The 14,846-nt window shown below is 49.8% G+C and overlaps 1 protein-coding gene across 16 annotated transcripts in view; it reads left to right on the top strand.

Moving 5' to 3' along the window:
• tle3b (TLE family member 3, transcriptional corepressor b) overlaps positions 1 to 12,316 on the top strand; it is a 35,186-nt gene extending 22,870 nt beyond the window's left edge. For all 16 annotated transcript variants that reach the window (XM_076019799.1, XM_076019780.1, XM_076019794.1 and 13 more), the window contains 10 exons: positions 49 to 204; positions 1,839 to 1,974; positions 2,573 to 2,751; positions 3,401 to 3,477; positions 3,574 to 3,823; positions 6,653 to 6,900; positions 7,536 to 7,683; positions 7,791 to 7,941; positions 9,866 to 9,942; positions 10,801 to 12,316. In XM_076019799.1, coding sequence (XP_075875914.1) covers positions 49 to 204; positions 1,839 to 1,974; positions 2,573 to 2,751; positions 3,401 to 3,477; positions 3,574 to 3,823; positions 6,653 to 6,900; positions 7,536 to 7,683; positions 7,791 to 7,941; positions 9,866 to 9,942; positions 10,801 to 10,908 — 1,530 coding nt within the window. In that variant the 3' untranslated portion in view covers positions 10,909 to 12,316. The remainder of the gene's footprint in view (positions 1 to 48; positions 205 to 1,838; positions 1,975 to 2,572; positions 2,752 to 3,400; positions 3,478 to 3,573; positions 3,824 to 6,652; positions 6,901 to 7,535; positions 7,684 to 7,790; positions 7,942 to 9,865; positions 9,943 to 10,800) is intronic.
• Positions 12,317 to 14,846: the final 2,530 nt, after the last annotated feature.

The following is a 14,846-nucleotide window of genomic DNA, read 5'->3' as shown; positions in this document are numbered from 1 at the left end:
TGTGTGTGTGTGTGTGTGTGTGTGTGTGTGTGTGTGTGTGTGTGTCAGGATCCGGCCACGCCTCGAGTCAGCCCGGCGCACTCGCCCCCGGAGAACGGCCTGGATAAATCACGGGTCCTGAAGAAGGATGCCGCCCCCAACAGCCCGGCCTCCGTGGCCTCCTCGGGCAGTACGCCGTCCTCCAAGGCCAAGGACCACGCCCATGTGAGTGCGGGAGAGCCGGGGAGGCGGAGCAAGCCGGGGTTTCCTGGCGGGGAGGGGGCGGGGGGGGGGGGCGGAGGATGAGCCCGACAGTCTGAGGGGCCGTTTACACGAAGACGGATTTTTTTTGAAACCGCATCTTTTCAAAAACGCTCTCGGAAAAAAACTGCGTTTACACAGAGATGCTGGAAATGACCGAAAACAATGTAGTACCTATGCCAGGCCCTGGTGTGGCGCCGCAAGTTTACTCCCCGAAGGCGGAAGGAGGAGGAGAAGACCTGAAGCAGCAGCTCGCTAAAAACATTAGCACCACGGAGAGCAGAAAGAAAGATGGCTGGTGAGAAGACGGTGTGGATAAACGAGAGTTGAACTTATGCTTTGAGTTTCTTTAGAACACAAAGCCTTAAAAGCTCCACCATGTGAAGGTTGACTGGGAGTCGTGCCAGTAAAACATTTGCTAACATTTTTGTCATTTAGGTTTCCTGCCTCAATATCCCAGTCCACTGACCCCAACAGAAAATAAATAAAATAAAAAGTCAAATAGGAGGTTTGCAAATCACTTTCCTCGTGTTTATTTTCACTTTTCATTCTGGAGAATGTGCGGTTTCAAACCCGTCTTCGTGTACACAGGGCCTGAAGCGCCTTCAGAGTGGAGCAGGGCGACCGTTCTATTGCAACAAGTCGTCGTCAGTGGGGTGAAAGCCAACCTGTCTCATGACGAACCCGGCTCACGTTCCCTGTTAGTGGGCGAGCAGTCCAGCAGCCGTTGGTGAATTCTGCTTCACAATGACGGGAAGAGCCGACGTGGGAGGAACGCTTGGCCGCCCCGAGCCACTTTCCCCTGTGGCGACTGTTCTGACACCTCCTGCTTAGAACCCAAGGAGTCCGAGGGACTCGAGAAGTCAACGCGCTCGCTGCTTCCTCTCATCGCTCATAAATCACCTCCCCACCCAAAAAGACAACGAGACGTTGAGGAAGCGGGCCGCCGCCACTGCCGGCGCGGCCTCTTCTTCTTCTGCTCCTCGTTTCTGCTTCGTCTCGCTAACCAGGCTAAAACAACCCCCCCCACCACCCCGCATCTGTTTTACATAAACCATTACGCCGAGGATTAGACTGGATTTATAGGCCACTTCTTCACACTCCGCCTCCCGTGACACCCAGCCGCTCTCTCTCTCTCTCTCTCTCTCTCTCTCTCTCTGCCGCTCATTAATGTTTGTCACTCGGCTAAAGCAGCTTCCCGCTTCCTCGACCTCCACCGACGGTGTCATTACCAGAGAAATGCTCGGGCCGCCGGCTCTGCATGTCTGGCCGCTCTTAACAAGCTTGACTTCTGAGCAAAGGTTTATGTCTCCATCCCCACCAGCACCACCACAACACACACACACACGTGCGCGCGCACTGGCTGTAATGAAGTGTCAGTGTTAGATTGGATTACCGTGAGCCGTCCACTTAGGTGTCACTCTGGATTTTCTCTGCCAGTAGGGGGAATATATATCTGTGTTTTTTGGGTTTTTTTTAACTGAGGGTCGACTTCTTTTTTTAAACGCCGGCAAGCATGCGCTGTGAAGCTAAAAGCAAAATAACATTCTGGTGAGAGGATATAAAAGCAGCTCTCTCTCCCTTCACTCTCCCCCCAGAACGACAAGTCGTCCACGCCGAGCCTCAAGTCCAACACGCCCACGCCCAGGAACGAGGCTCCCACACCGGGAACCAGCACCACTCCGGGCCTGCGACCTCTCACCATGGGCAAACCGCCAGGGATGGAGGCGTTAAGTGAGTAAACAGCCCCACCGTCACACTCAGGCCATCGGCCCATTTAGCCAATTGGGGTCAAGCAGAAAAAAAAGAAAAAAAAATAGTTGTCAACATGCTTACACAGCGAATGGATGTTCTTGTTGTTGGAGTCGCTCTAAGACAAAAATAGAATTTGAGTGAGATTGATGGGGGACTCTGGGGAAGCTGTTATTGGACACCTGGAAGATTTATGGAGGAAAAAAGTCAACAGATTCTGGTGGAAGATATAAAAGTCCCACTTCAATTTAAAACAAACTACAAAATATTTTCACCTGAAGGCCATTCTGGGACATGCAGTCACATGACGTGGTGTCACGTGGCTCCCTAATGGAGACGTCCACCTGCCACTCGACTCCGAACGGAATGGAATGGTCTCTGCAACTGGGTGCCGGCGACAAAGCTGCCGTTTAAAATAAGAAATATTGATGGAACAATTGGCAATAATCCAGCGCATTGTTAATGATCATATGTATATTAATGCTTAAATGATCACAGTTGAACGTATCGGATTGTCTAAAAATGGACGAGGAGACTGAGCGAAGTGAAACTCACTGTGTATTTTCTCGCTGCTCGCCAGCCGCCCCGGCGCTGCGGACCCCTCTGTCCATCGCCGGCTCGTACGCCAGCCCGTTTGCCATGATGGGACACCACGAGATGAACGGATCCCTGACCAGCCCGGGCGTCTACCCCGGCCTCATCTCGCCTCAGATGAGCGCCGCAGCCGCCGCCGCCGCCGCCTACGGACGCTCTCCAATCGTAACTATCTTCTTCCCTCCTTGCGTTCGGCGCTCTGAGGCTGTGCACCTCGCGCGCGCGCTCGTCGATTTTCGCACAACCGCCCCACAGCAGCGCCTGAATTATGAATCATCCCCCCCGCGCGCTTGTAGGTTATAAAGTCCTTTTGCAAAACAACTTTTAAGAGGCTCGAGCTGCATTTCCATAACTCGCGGTGAATATTTCTGCTCGGCTGGCTGCAACTTGTTGTGCCTGCCTAATGAGGAAAAAAAAAAAAAAAAGTACAAAGACGCCGCTGCTCCTCTACTTTGATGTCGGTTAGTTAGCATTCGAAAGGGTTTTTCAGAGGAGGAGGGGTGGAAAAAAAAAAAGGCTTGCCCCCCCCCAAACGGCATCTCCGTGTTAGAAAATCTCCCAGGCTTTCATTAGCATTAGCAAGTGGGCTGTTGTAGCTTTGTGTAAAGCTCCTCTGTATTCAGGGAATCGGCGCCTTTCAAGGGATTTGCCTGAAAATGACGGTACAAGAGCTCCTCGGGGTGTGGGGTGGGGGTGGGTTGGCAGATAAATTGGAGCATATTTTTCAATTTGAAAATTAGCATAATCTAATTTATCTCTGCTGGATTGTTTCTTACCTCCTTGCCTTTTTTTTCTTTCTTCCCTGCTCCCACAGGCGGGCTTTGACCCTCATCCTCACATGAGAGCTCCGGGCCTGCCGGCGAGCCTCACGTCCATCTCCGGAGGAAAACCGTAAGAACCCCCTCCCCATTGCCCACCGCTTCTTATTAGTAGTTCGCTGGCACGTCCGGCCTCAGGCTTGACCTCCTTTCCCCGTCCCCTCCGCAGGGCTTATTCTTTTCACGTTAGTGCGGACGGACAGATGCAGCCCGTGCCCTTCCCTCCAGACGCACTGATAGGCCCGGGCATCCCGCGCCACGCTCGCCAGATCAATACGCTGAGCCACGGCGAGGTGGTGTGCGCCGTCACCATCAGCAACCCCACGCGCCACGTCTACACGGGGGGCAAGGGCTGCGTCAAGATCTGGGACATCAGCCAGCCCGGCAGCAAGAGCCCCGTGTCCCAGCTGGACTGCCTGGTAGGTCGCAGACTCCCTGGATCTCAGGCCGCCTCGGCCGCCTGCTCAGATGACGCTTTCATTTCATAGTGCACCTGCAAGGAAATATGAGTTTTAGCCACTGTCCATATAGAATGTGTTTTCCCGTGGATGTATTATAAGAACTGGATACCGGACGGGCAACACCGATTTTCCCCAGTGGCTACTTGAGGTACTGCAGCAAAAAAAATCACACAAGCCCAAAAAGCATTTTTCCCATAGACTGCAATACAAAAATAAAGGCCTTTCAAACGGCTGGCAGGACGACTGGGACCTGAAGCGCGATTCATAGCAAATCGTTTCTATTGTCGATTTTTCAGTTGTGGTCTTTTAGTCGTTTAAAAACAAATAAAACTTGTTTCTGTTGATTTTCTGGCCTTTATCATTTTTTTTATTGTGACATCATGACGTCGTACATGCTGCTGTGTCTCAGCTCGTTCTGATTGGCCAAATAGATAATGTGAGTTACAGCGGCGTGATGGGAAGTGACACTGCTGTGCGTGCTCTTGGCGTATGCGCTGGGTGAGCGTTGACATGAATGGGTCTGGTTTGTCCGCGTTTGGGAGGGTCAGAGTCCATGATGGCATAATGATCTGCTGTTAAATGAATGGACCTTCATTACTCTGGACTTGGATCGGAAGTCAACACTGCACAGCAGAGTGTATACACGACAGTGCAACGCTCCAGCGACGCCTCGCCCGTGTTGCTCAGTCGCGGCTGCTGGAACCTTTTCCTCGTTCTGCCGTTGCGTCGCAGGGCAAACAGTCGCGGAGGTGTTTAACCAGCACAGACCTGCCAGCAGCAGAGCGTGAACCGCAGCGCCGCAACCGCCTTGGTCTCTCGCCAGCGAATTCCATTCAGTCTCCTCCGCCCTGTTGGTTTGTTAGCGGCTTCTTCCGCCAGGCTCCGGCTGCGTGGCTCCGGAGCCTGGCGGCGGTGACGAGGGCCCGACCCGTGAGAGAGGCACCCGGACCGGTCGAGTCGACCTTAAACCTGGGTTGTTTGAAGATTACTCTTAGATTGCTGTGTAAGCAAGGCGACCCTTTGACTGTGAAAACACAACCTCGAACCTAGAAGCGGAACAACTAGAAAGGTGCCGCCCGGTCACAGGCGTCGAAGGATCTCTCAGTACTCTGTCACCGCAACGGCGGAAACTGGTTTTGGTCACTGCGTTGTGTTTTTGTCCGTGTCGCAAACGTGTCGATCTGCTCAAACGTCGGCGATGCATTTCACCTCCTCGCTGCACCCGGTCGTCCTCGTGATGACGCATGAAGCAGCGACGTCAGAGTCTCAGGCCTTCGCACTTTCAAACTGGCTGAAAAAACATCCCAGAGGAAAATGCGCGAGTCAGTCGATGTGCTTGGGGCCCAGTGAGAGCAGTCCAGGTGTGGAAGCGCCATCATTTGGTCCCATGCCCAGTTGTTTCCCTTCAGGCGAGCAAAACGCTCTCCTCCCCGTGCGTGCGTGCGTGCGTGCGTGTCGTCGCAGGTGGAAGTCGGCAGCGAGTCCCCCTCGGACCACTCCGCCGTCGCTCTCAGCAGCAAACGTAGCTTGGCTCCGCCTCCTGCTGTAGCCGCTCCCCAGCTCCCAGCAGGCACGCGTTAATAATTCAGCAAAGTGTCTCACCGCTGCGCTGAAATAATCCTGGACGAGCAGGGAAGGGGGAAGGAGTAAAAAAAAAAAAAAAAAACCCCGCCTGCTGAGTAATGATGTTCTGATTGGCCGGCCCTGTCTGCCATTAACCAGCTCATTACTTCCTCCCAACTGCCTCCCATCGCTCATTCCGAGAGCGCGGCTCGGCGCCCGCTCAGCCCCGCCTGGCCTCCGACAGCCTTGGGGTGCATCCAGAGTGCATCCAGTCTGGCTCTCATGAAGCCGTCAGAGTGCCGTTTTAATTCCGCCGCCATCTTCCATCGTCTTATTGATCTCTCCGTCTCCGCGCTCTCCTGGAGCCTGGCCAGCAGCCGCTGCCGCACTCAACCCAGCCGTTACTCCCTTGTTAAGGCTGACAACCACATCTTCACTCCGACGCTGAAAACAGCGGCCGGAAACGCTCTGAGAGAGAGAGAGAGAGAGAGAGAGAGAGAGAGAGAGAGAGAGAGAGAGAGAGAGAGAGAGAGAGAGAGAGAGAGAGAGAGAGAGAGAGAGAGAGAGAGAGAGAGAGAGAGAGAGAGAGAGAGAGAGAGAGAGAGAGAGAGAGAGAGAGAGAGAGAGAGAGATGGGTCGCGACCCACTTACATTATCATTCATCCATTTTCAATACCTGCTTCTTCCTGAACTCGGAGTGGCTGGGCTTTGCTGGAGCCTATCCCAGCTGTCATAGGGATGCGGGCAGGTTAAAACCTGGACAAGTGGCCAGGTCATCATTTATTATTATACACACTTTTTCTTATTTCTGCTAAATCTAAGTGCTGTAAATTTAGATACAATACTGTGACATAAATTAGGGACGCGACTTAATGATAAGGAAAAACATGATGGTCCTGAGTAGGGATGTTAACAATTAATCGATTATCGATTAATTGGCGATTAAGAATTTAATCAATTAAATTAAATTAATCGCAATTAATTGAACATTTTTTACAGGGGTGAAATTTGGGTTCTCAGGATAAATTGCTGCTTCAATTAATCGTTAATCGATCGATAAGGTCAATCAACTAACGATTAATGAATTAATCGATAATTTGCATCCCTGGTCCTGAGACTCCACCAGTTGAGATCCGCTGGTCGAGATCCCCCTCCACCCCCCCGACCTCAAACCCCCTCGCGTCCCTGCACCGAGACTGAGGAAACAACTTTTTCCGCTTCCAGAACAGGGACAACTACATCCGCTCCTGCAAGCTGCTGCCAGACGGCCGCACCCTGATCGTGGGCGGCGAGGCCAGCACGCTGACCATCTGGGACCTGGCCTCGCAGACGCCGCGCATAAAGGCCGAGCTGACTTCCTCCGCGCCCGCCTGCTACGCCCTGGCCATCAGCCCCGACGCCAAGGTCTGCTTCTCGTGCTGCTCGGACGGAAACATCGCCGTGTGGGACCTGCACAACCAGACGCTCGTCAGGTCAGTTCTGCAGCTGGGGGAGGGGAGGGGCGACGTGGCGGATACACGAGTAGCATCGCTGAGCCCCGACACTCTTAAGTTGAAATGTCATGGCTGTTGGATAACACGACTTTTTGTTGCTTTTGCCTTCAGTTTGGTAAAACACAGGACAAAGATTTTAAAAAGAAAACCTGTTTTTTCATTGACTAGTACAATGCAAAACTATATAACAGTATAACAAAGTATAAATAAAGTTTTTCCACTTTTACGACACACAATTGTTTTAAAAAAAAGTCACTAGCGCAAAATGACCAAAAAACGAAAACAGTAACAATGTAAACAAAATGTAAACTGAAAGACGGTGTTTAGCTCTTTATTGAAATGGCTTAAACACTGAAGCAATGGATGAAATACTGCTATTTTATAACTTACTTGCTATTAATATAATTTCTTCAAGTTCGGTGGGCCGGATTAAAAAGCTTAACGGGCCGCATATGGCCCCAGGGCCATAGTTTGCCCACGCCTGGCCTAGCCCTGGCAGCTGGGCTGGTAGAGGGTCACATGACCAACGGCCGCCGGCTTTGGTGCTGCGGAGCAGCGTGTGGTGTCTGCTGGTGTTCCTCACCTGCTCTGCTGTGCTCCTCTGGCCGTGGCAGGCAGTTCCAGGGCCACACAGACGGAGCCAGCTGCATCGACATCTCCCACGACGGCACCAAGCTGTGGACCGGCGGCCTGGACAACACCGTGCGCTCCTGGGACCTGAGAGAGGGACGTCAGCTCCAGCAGCACGACTTTACCTCGCAGGTACGCAAGGGGGGAGGGGAGGGGCTTCTCGCTCGCTCGCTCGTTCGCTCTCTGGCGGCGGCCGCGGAGCTCCGTGTCTGACTGGGACCTGGCGTCTCCGCTTGCAGATCTTCTCGCTGGGATACTGTCCCACCGGAGAGTGGCTGGCCGTGGGCATGGAGAGCAGCAACGTGGAGGTGCTGCACCACACCAAGCCCGACAAATACCAGCTGCACCTGCACGAGAGCTGCGTCCTCTCGCTCAAGTTCGCCTACTGCGGTGAGTGCTCGGAACGCGCCAGGAAGTGCCCAGGTTTAAAGGTCCAGTGTGTGAAATGTTGAAGGAAGCCCGGTGTATCGAGGGCACCGTCACGCAGGCGGGGCCAAGATGGCAGCTGGCTTGGAGCGAGACGCCTGCGTTAAAGTAGATTCTTACACAGATGAGAACCATTGTACTGTGAATATACACTCATACCGTATTAATGTGTTCGTGGGCAGTTTGCTCAGCTTTCACCCATATAAAAATCATACATCAAGCCAGATTTTACACGCTGGACCTTTAAAGGTGGAAGGATGTGTGGGGTTAATGGATGAAATTCTTTGATCCTGTTGTGGAAAAGAGCGAAGATGCCGATGCAGGAATACTGGGATAATAAGTAATTTAATGAACAAACAATAAAAAGGGGATCGGAGCTCCGAGGCACAAAACACAGTAAAATGGGAGTGCGAGTGCGAGGAGGAAAGGAGGAAGAAGGTCTCTTATACACTGGACTGGGAGGGGAAGAGATAAGGAAGGGAAGAAGAGGAAAACAAAGCACAGAGAATCAGCACAAGCTGACACATTTACAGCCTCCTCTGGTGGACCACGAGGAGAATGTCTCGAGAAGGTTATACTATGAAACGAACAGATTACACGTGCTACTAGTGATCATATGACACAGAATACAACATAATAAAGAATAACCCAAGAATACATATTTCCCATTACAATCCACAGTGCAAACTGGTGGGATCTCGCTGCACGTCTCCGACTCTCAACAGCCACTCAAAGCACCTGTTGAGAGTCGTTTCTGCTTCCACCACTGTTTGAACATTTGAAAGATTATGACATCTTTAAAAAGATGGATTTTCTGAGAACAGTTCTTCAGAATGTTTGGCGCTTTGCTTGGTTGGTCACGGTCGGCTGGCCGATCAATTTCTGTTTTTGGACTAAAATCGAAGCCGCAGCCTGCGTCTTCTTCCAGGGAAGCCAGTCGATGGTTGTATTGACAAATCTGCGTTAAAGACTTTCCTGTGTGTGTCTAGACGACGCAGCTGCTGCTGCTGCTGCTGCAGGGTCGGAACAGATGCAAAAACTCCCCCGTCTGGCCGCTGGGCCGCTGATTTCTGTGAAATCAAACGACAACAGCTTCTGAGGAGAAGATCTCATATCTGACAATGTGGTTTTCGCGCTGCTGTGCTGCTGAAATCTCCGAGCAATTTGCGAGCTGTTTTTTTGTTTTCTTTACAAACGGGCTCAGTGGGTGAAATTCGTCACGGCTTCCTCACTCGGGATCACGCCGCCGCCCGCCACCGCTTTCAACTTTAAGACGCAGATCAATGAGACTTTCCACTTTCCACTCCTCCTCTTTTTTTTTTTCTTTTTTTTTTTGGGGCCGTGACCGTCGACACCCTCCGCCCTACATTCCCTCAAGCAGCGTCTCAGTCAGCCACCACACAAGTGGATGATTCAGATGATTCTCAGCGCCTCAGAGCTTTTGTCTGCTGCTAATTAAATCATTAGTGGCTCCAGTCAGTTTGGTAATTAATCAGAGGCTGATTTGAGTAATTACCAGAGTGCAAACGGCTCGAGTCTCCTTCACGACGTGAGTGTTTACGGCTATTAATGTAATAGAATTCTATTCAATTAATTTTTCATTCAAAGATTTTTCTGGATGATTTGGTAGTTGCAGAAGAACACGATGATGATGATGATGATGATGATGATGATGAGGAGGATACATCTGGAACTTTTCCAACAATCCATGCGGCCGTTTTTTCCTCGGAGCTCCCAGAGTTTAGCAGGCAGCCTTCATTTGCAAAGCGTTCATTCTCCGCCGACGAAGCCACCCCCCCCCCCTTCCCCCTCCGGGGAACGGAAAGAAAAGCGGCGTCTCGGCACACCGGCCCTGGTTTGATTCTCCACACGTCTGCTCTTTCTGCAGGTAAATGGTTCGTGAGCACAGGGAAAGACAATCTGCTGAATGCATGGAGGACTCCATATGGCGCCAGCATCTTCCAGGTAACTGAACACACACACACACACACACACACACATACACACACACACACACACACACACACACACACACACACACACACACACACACACCCAGCTCAGAGGAACACCACGGTGTGCGTTTTGATTTTTTTATAACCGGAGACGAGGAGGCGGCCATTTAACACAGCAACAGGCTCCGTTTGTGTGGAGCGGGAAGCCGAGCAGCAGAGACCAAATGAGTTTGTCCTGCAAGTCGCTGGATTAAAAAGCCAAACACCAGACCAGGGGTTCTAAAGCGTGACAGAGGGGCCGGGGCAGCAGCAGATGGATGGAGTGTTTTTTGGTGACCCACCTCACTGGAGGAAACAATATATCATGGGATGATTAGTAAACATGTGCTTTTAATGTCTACTGAAAATTAACATTAACCTTCCAAGCCCCACGGTGCTTAGCTCTTTATTGAAACGAGCTCTGCCAAATAAGAGACTTGGTCTGAGAAAGATAACGAGAAATATACAAAAATGGGCAAAATACAAAATAATGCACAATGCAAAAGCAATGGAATTTTAAAAAGGACAAACGTAAACGTCAATGTAAACAGACAATTGTTAGCATGTGCAAGCCGTGCGGTTATGGAGCAATGTCGTCCCTGATGATTGCACTCCCGTTTGCCGTTTAGGAGTCTGACTGCAGTAGGAATGAGAGTTGCAATACAGCTATTTTATGACTTACTCGCTATTAATAGAATTTCTTCAAATTCGTTGGACCGGATTGAAAAGCTCAACAGGCCACATATGGCCCCCGGGCCGTAGTTTGCCCATTGCCCCCTGCACCAGACACTTGACATTTATTTTTTCTTTTTACAAATCTCTCCCACAGTCCAAGGAGTCGTCGTCCGTCCTGAGCTGCGACATCTCGGCGGACGACAAATACATCGTGACGGGCTCGGGCGACAAGAAGGCCACCGTCTACGAGGTCATCTACTAGGCCCGCCGGCCTCCTGCTTCTCTCGGCCACTTCCGCGGAGACGCCTGCTCCCGCGCCATCCGCACGGAGGATTACAGCGGGCAGAATTTTGGGAAAACCCACATATTGGGAATTAATGGAGACGATGACCTGAGGATAATTTTCCAGGGGAAAATCCATTTTTTTTCTCTGCACTCTTTTTTTTTTTTTTTTGTTTTTGTTTTGTTTGGAAGGGTGTTTTTTTTTTTCTTCTTCTTCTTCTTCTGGCTTTTTTAGGTGGCGCTTGGTTTCTGCGGCCCCGGCTCTGCAGACGTGTACAGACGTGTACATATCGGATTAAATGAAAGACGTTTTATATATACTCTATAAAAAAAAAATCTCTATATATTTTCATGTGGCGGGTTGTTCTTGTTGCTGGTTTGTTTCTGGCCCGCTCGGTGGATCGCGGCGGCGTCGGAACATCGTCGACGTTCGGACTTTTTCTATGGTACCGACGGCCAACTTTTTTTTTTTTTTTCGAAACGGAGCGCACATGGCGAGACGTTCTGTCGGGCCGGAACTCGGCCTTCATCACAGTGCTCTTACTGGAAACCCTGAGGTGGGGGAGGCGAAATAAAAAAAAAATCAAAAAAGACTTTGCCCGGTTCGCACCAGCGTCTGGGACCGAGCGGGACGCTGCCGTCCGGGACTCGAGAGATGGATGTAAATTTTCTCGCCGAGTACGAAAGAAGACCTCCTTTCTTTTTATTTTTTATTTTATTTTTTGGAAACGTGTACACACTCGTCTGTACTATCTCTCCCTCCCCGTTTGTTTTACCTTGTTAGATTGCAGTCGATAGGAAACGTTTCATGTTTAGCCTGACCCTTGGACCTCAGTTGGCAGCAGAAGCACAGCAGTGAGCACAAACTGAGGGGAGCGTGTGCTGTTTTTGTCAGCGTGACGTAACGCCGACGGTGAATTGCACCATTGATTTTCTTTGGCTACAGACTAAACTCAAACAGTCCAAACTGAGCTGTTGGAATCTCTCCGCTCCCTTTTTTTTTTTTTTTTTTTTTTTTTTATCTGTATCTTATCAATATTCCTGGAAAATGTCTGTCGGCCACAGGGGAGCGAATCATGGAAACGTTTGCGAACACACACGGGAAAGAGCGACGGAAAGAGGCACGTTTGCAACTGTGAGTGTCTGGATTCAAAAAAAAAAAAAAAGAAGAGGAAGAAGAAGAATAGTTTTGGTTTGTACACTGTGCTGCTGACACTGTCAGCATTTCCCACAAGAACATATATATGTTTAAAAAAAAACAAAAAAAAAAAACAACCCAGGGGCAAACTGTGCCAGTCCCTCTGAATCACACCAAAGTATGTAGCAAATGCTGTCAGCACTGAAATGAAATGTACAGTTGTTAATAAATCAATAAAAGTTTTGTAGGACGTCCCATTTCCTCGTGGTTCACGCCCCCCACAATCCCCTCCCCCGATGTATTATCTGAACTATACAGCAGCACTTGTAAAGGGTCCGCGTGATGGGAAAGATCTGATTGGAGTGATTACAGGAGGCTTTGGGGCGTTAGATCTTGAGACAAAAAAATATAGCAAAAAGAGTGAAAGAGCTTCTTTTTTTTTTTTTTCAGAAGTTGGCTGTGAAAATGTGCCCAGAATTCTCCTACTTCCACTGCTACGCTGAGTAGTCCTGCTGGCTAGTTAGCGTGCTAATTCTTCTTTGTCACCAGTGAGGCATTTATGACACATTTGGAGCGTTTTGAGTGTCAACAGCCTTTGCATAAAATGATGTACTCCAATTGTTAAGTGCTTAGTAAAGAAGGTCTAATGAAGAAAGATCCAAGTAAAGCAAAGTCTGGTTGCGAAAGCGTCTGAAACTCATCAATCAAAAGCAACAGTAAACTGTTCCACTTTCTCCGGCGCCGCACAATATTTCTTGAATGACTGTTTTCACAAAGCTTTTCCCTCGCCCTCACAACTGAACGTTCAAAGGAGTCCGAGGCTTTACAGAGTAAACAAGTGTCAAACTATCTGGCTCTTGTCTGGGTGACATTCATACAGTAGAACCTCTGACTGGCCGGCTGCGTCTTTGAACGCAGCATAAAAAATACCAAACCCACAGAGATTATTTTAGTCCGTCGACACGTCACAACCAGTTTCTGTCGCTTCACTGGAACACTTTTTACAACCAGCACAGAAAGAAAAAAAAACTATTGTGGGAAAACTAGTGTTGGCAATAGTTCCTGCCAGACTTCCTATTAATCAAGCAGTAAGTGCTGCTATCACATCGTCCCATCATCAGTTGCACAATGACTGAGGTCCTGCCAATTCTGTGTACAGTCATGTCAGGATGTGACATGAAAAAAATCCCCTCCGGGTTGGTCGCCTCAGGCCATCGTTGAACTCAGAAAAGTCGGTCAGAAAATTTCAAAACGTGCAATTCTGCACGTCAGCCTCGTGTCATGAAGCAAGGCTTCTCTAATCAGACTGTGAAATATAATGAAAAATTCTGAAAATCCGAAATTCAGGTTTTGAAAAAACAAAAACAAAAAAAAACAAACCGCAGTTTGATTCAGTGATAAACGAAAATTTGTCCAGGCAAATATTCTGCCTTGATTACTCTTGTACACCAATCACCCAGTTTATTTCCAGTGTGAAACAAGCTACTGCAGCACTGGACAAAGAGGAAGTGGAAGGGATGGGTTTTGTTTCCAAAAAGCAGGATAAAGGAAAAAGAAGCAAACCGATTGGCTGCTCAGCAGTGGGTGGCCTGCCTTTGTCTGTCTGGTACATTTAACAGCTGGTCAATTGTGTTTTGTCGATCCCCTCATTCAACAGAATAGCTGGTTGCTAAAACATTCAATATCTTCAGCCTTCTGAAAAATAATCCTCCAGGTGAAACTCCTCTTCTTTAAACTCTGCTCACTTTTCTCCCCCCCCCCCCCTCCCCCCCAAGAGGATAAAAGTTGATGAAAACAAAACTTTCAAGAAATTAAATAACATTTATTTAACAGGATTTTTGCTTTTCATTCCAAACAATACAAGTTTGCTCAGCCTCCAAACGCACACCACACAAAGTGTCAGCGTCCAAAAAGACCAAATGCCACGGTGATAACGCGGCGGCGTTCCTTTGTCTTCCCTCGCTAAAAACAACACCTAAATGGCACCGTTCTGACACGCACGCTCCTGACATCTTTGTCAGCGCGCGCGCACACACAGCACACACACACACACACACACACACACACAGCACACACACACACACACACACACAGCACACACACACACACACACACACACACACACACACACACACACACACACACACACACACACACACCGCCGCCAAGGCAAGGCGAGGCGAGGCGAGCGTGACGGAGCGTGAAGATCCGGCGCTGAGCGAAGAGGTGCGAGAGGAGACGGAGACGCCGGTCGCGAGTTAATGGCTTTTTGTTTCCAGACGGGATGGTTTGTGGTTTCAGGCCCGCTGACGGGAGCGCACACACACAAACACACATACACACAGTGTCACACTCGAGTTTACACCCGTCCACACACACACACACACACACACACACACACACACACACACACACACTCACACCTGAGAAACAGACAAACTACTTAGGGAATGTGTGGCTGTTAGCGGTGGTGGTTGGGAAGCAGGATCCTGCACTGGATTATCAAACTGCTTCTCCTGTTTCGTGTTTTGACAGGCACCCTGACACATCTACCATTTTTTTCTTTCTTTCTTTTTTTTTTTTTTTTTTGCGTCTACCGAATTGACTGACTCGTGGTCCTGAACGAACCTCCCTGGTCTCCGCTGCTCGCACAGCGAGTGGCGAGTTGTCTTCATTTTCACCAGCGTGGGGGTGCTGGCTGCCAGGCTGCAAGTTCGGACTCTGTGTTCGAGAGAGGACGGGGGAGATGCGGGGGTGGTGGGGGAGGGTGGTGAGGGGGT

This window comes from Nelusetta ayraudi, unplaced genomic scaffold (genome assembly GCF_046127955.1).
Source record: "Nelusetta ayraudi isolate G7.1 ecotype Tasmania unplaced genomic scaffold, CSIRO-AGI_Nayr_v1 ptg000002l, whole genome shotgun sequence".
Classification (NCBI taxonomy): Eukaryota; Metazoa; Chordata; class Actinopteri; order Tetraodontiformes; family Monacanthidae; genus Nelusetta; species Nelusetta ayraudi.
This window is presented reverse-complemented; position numbering and strand designations above follow the sequence as displayed.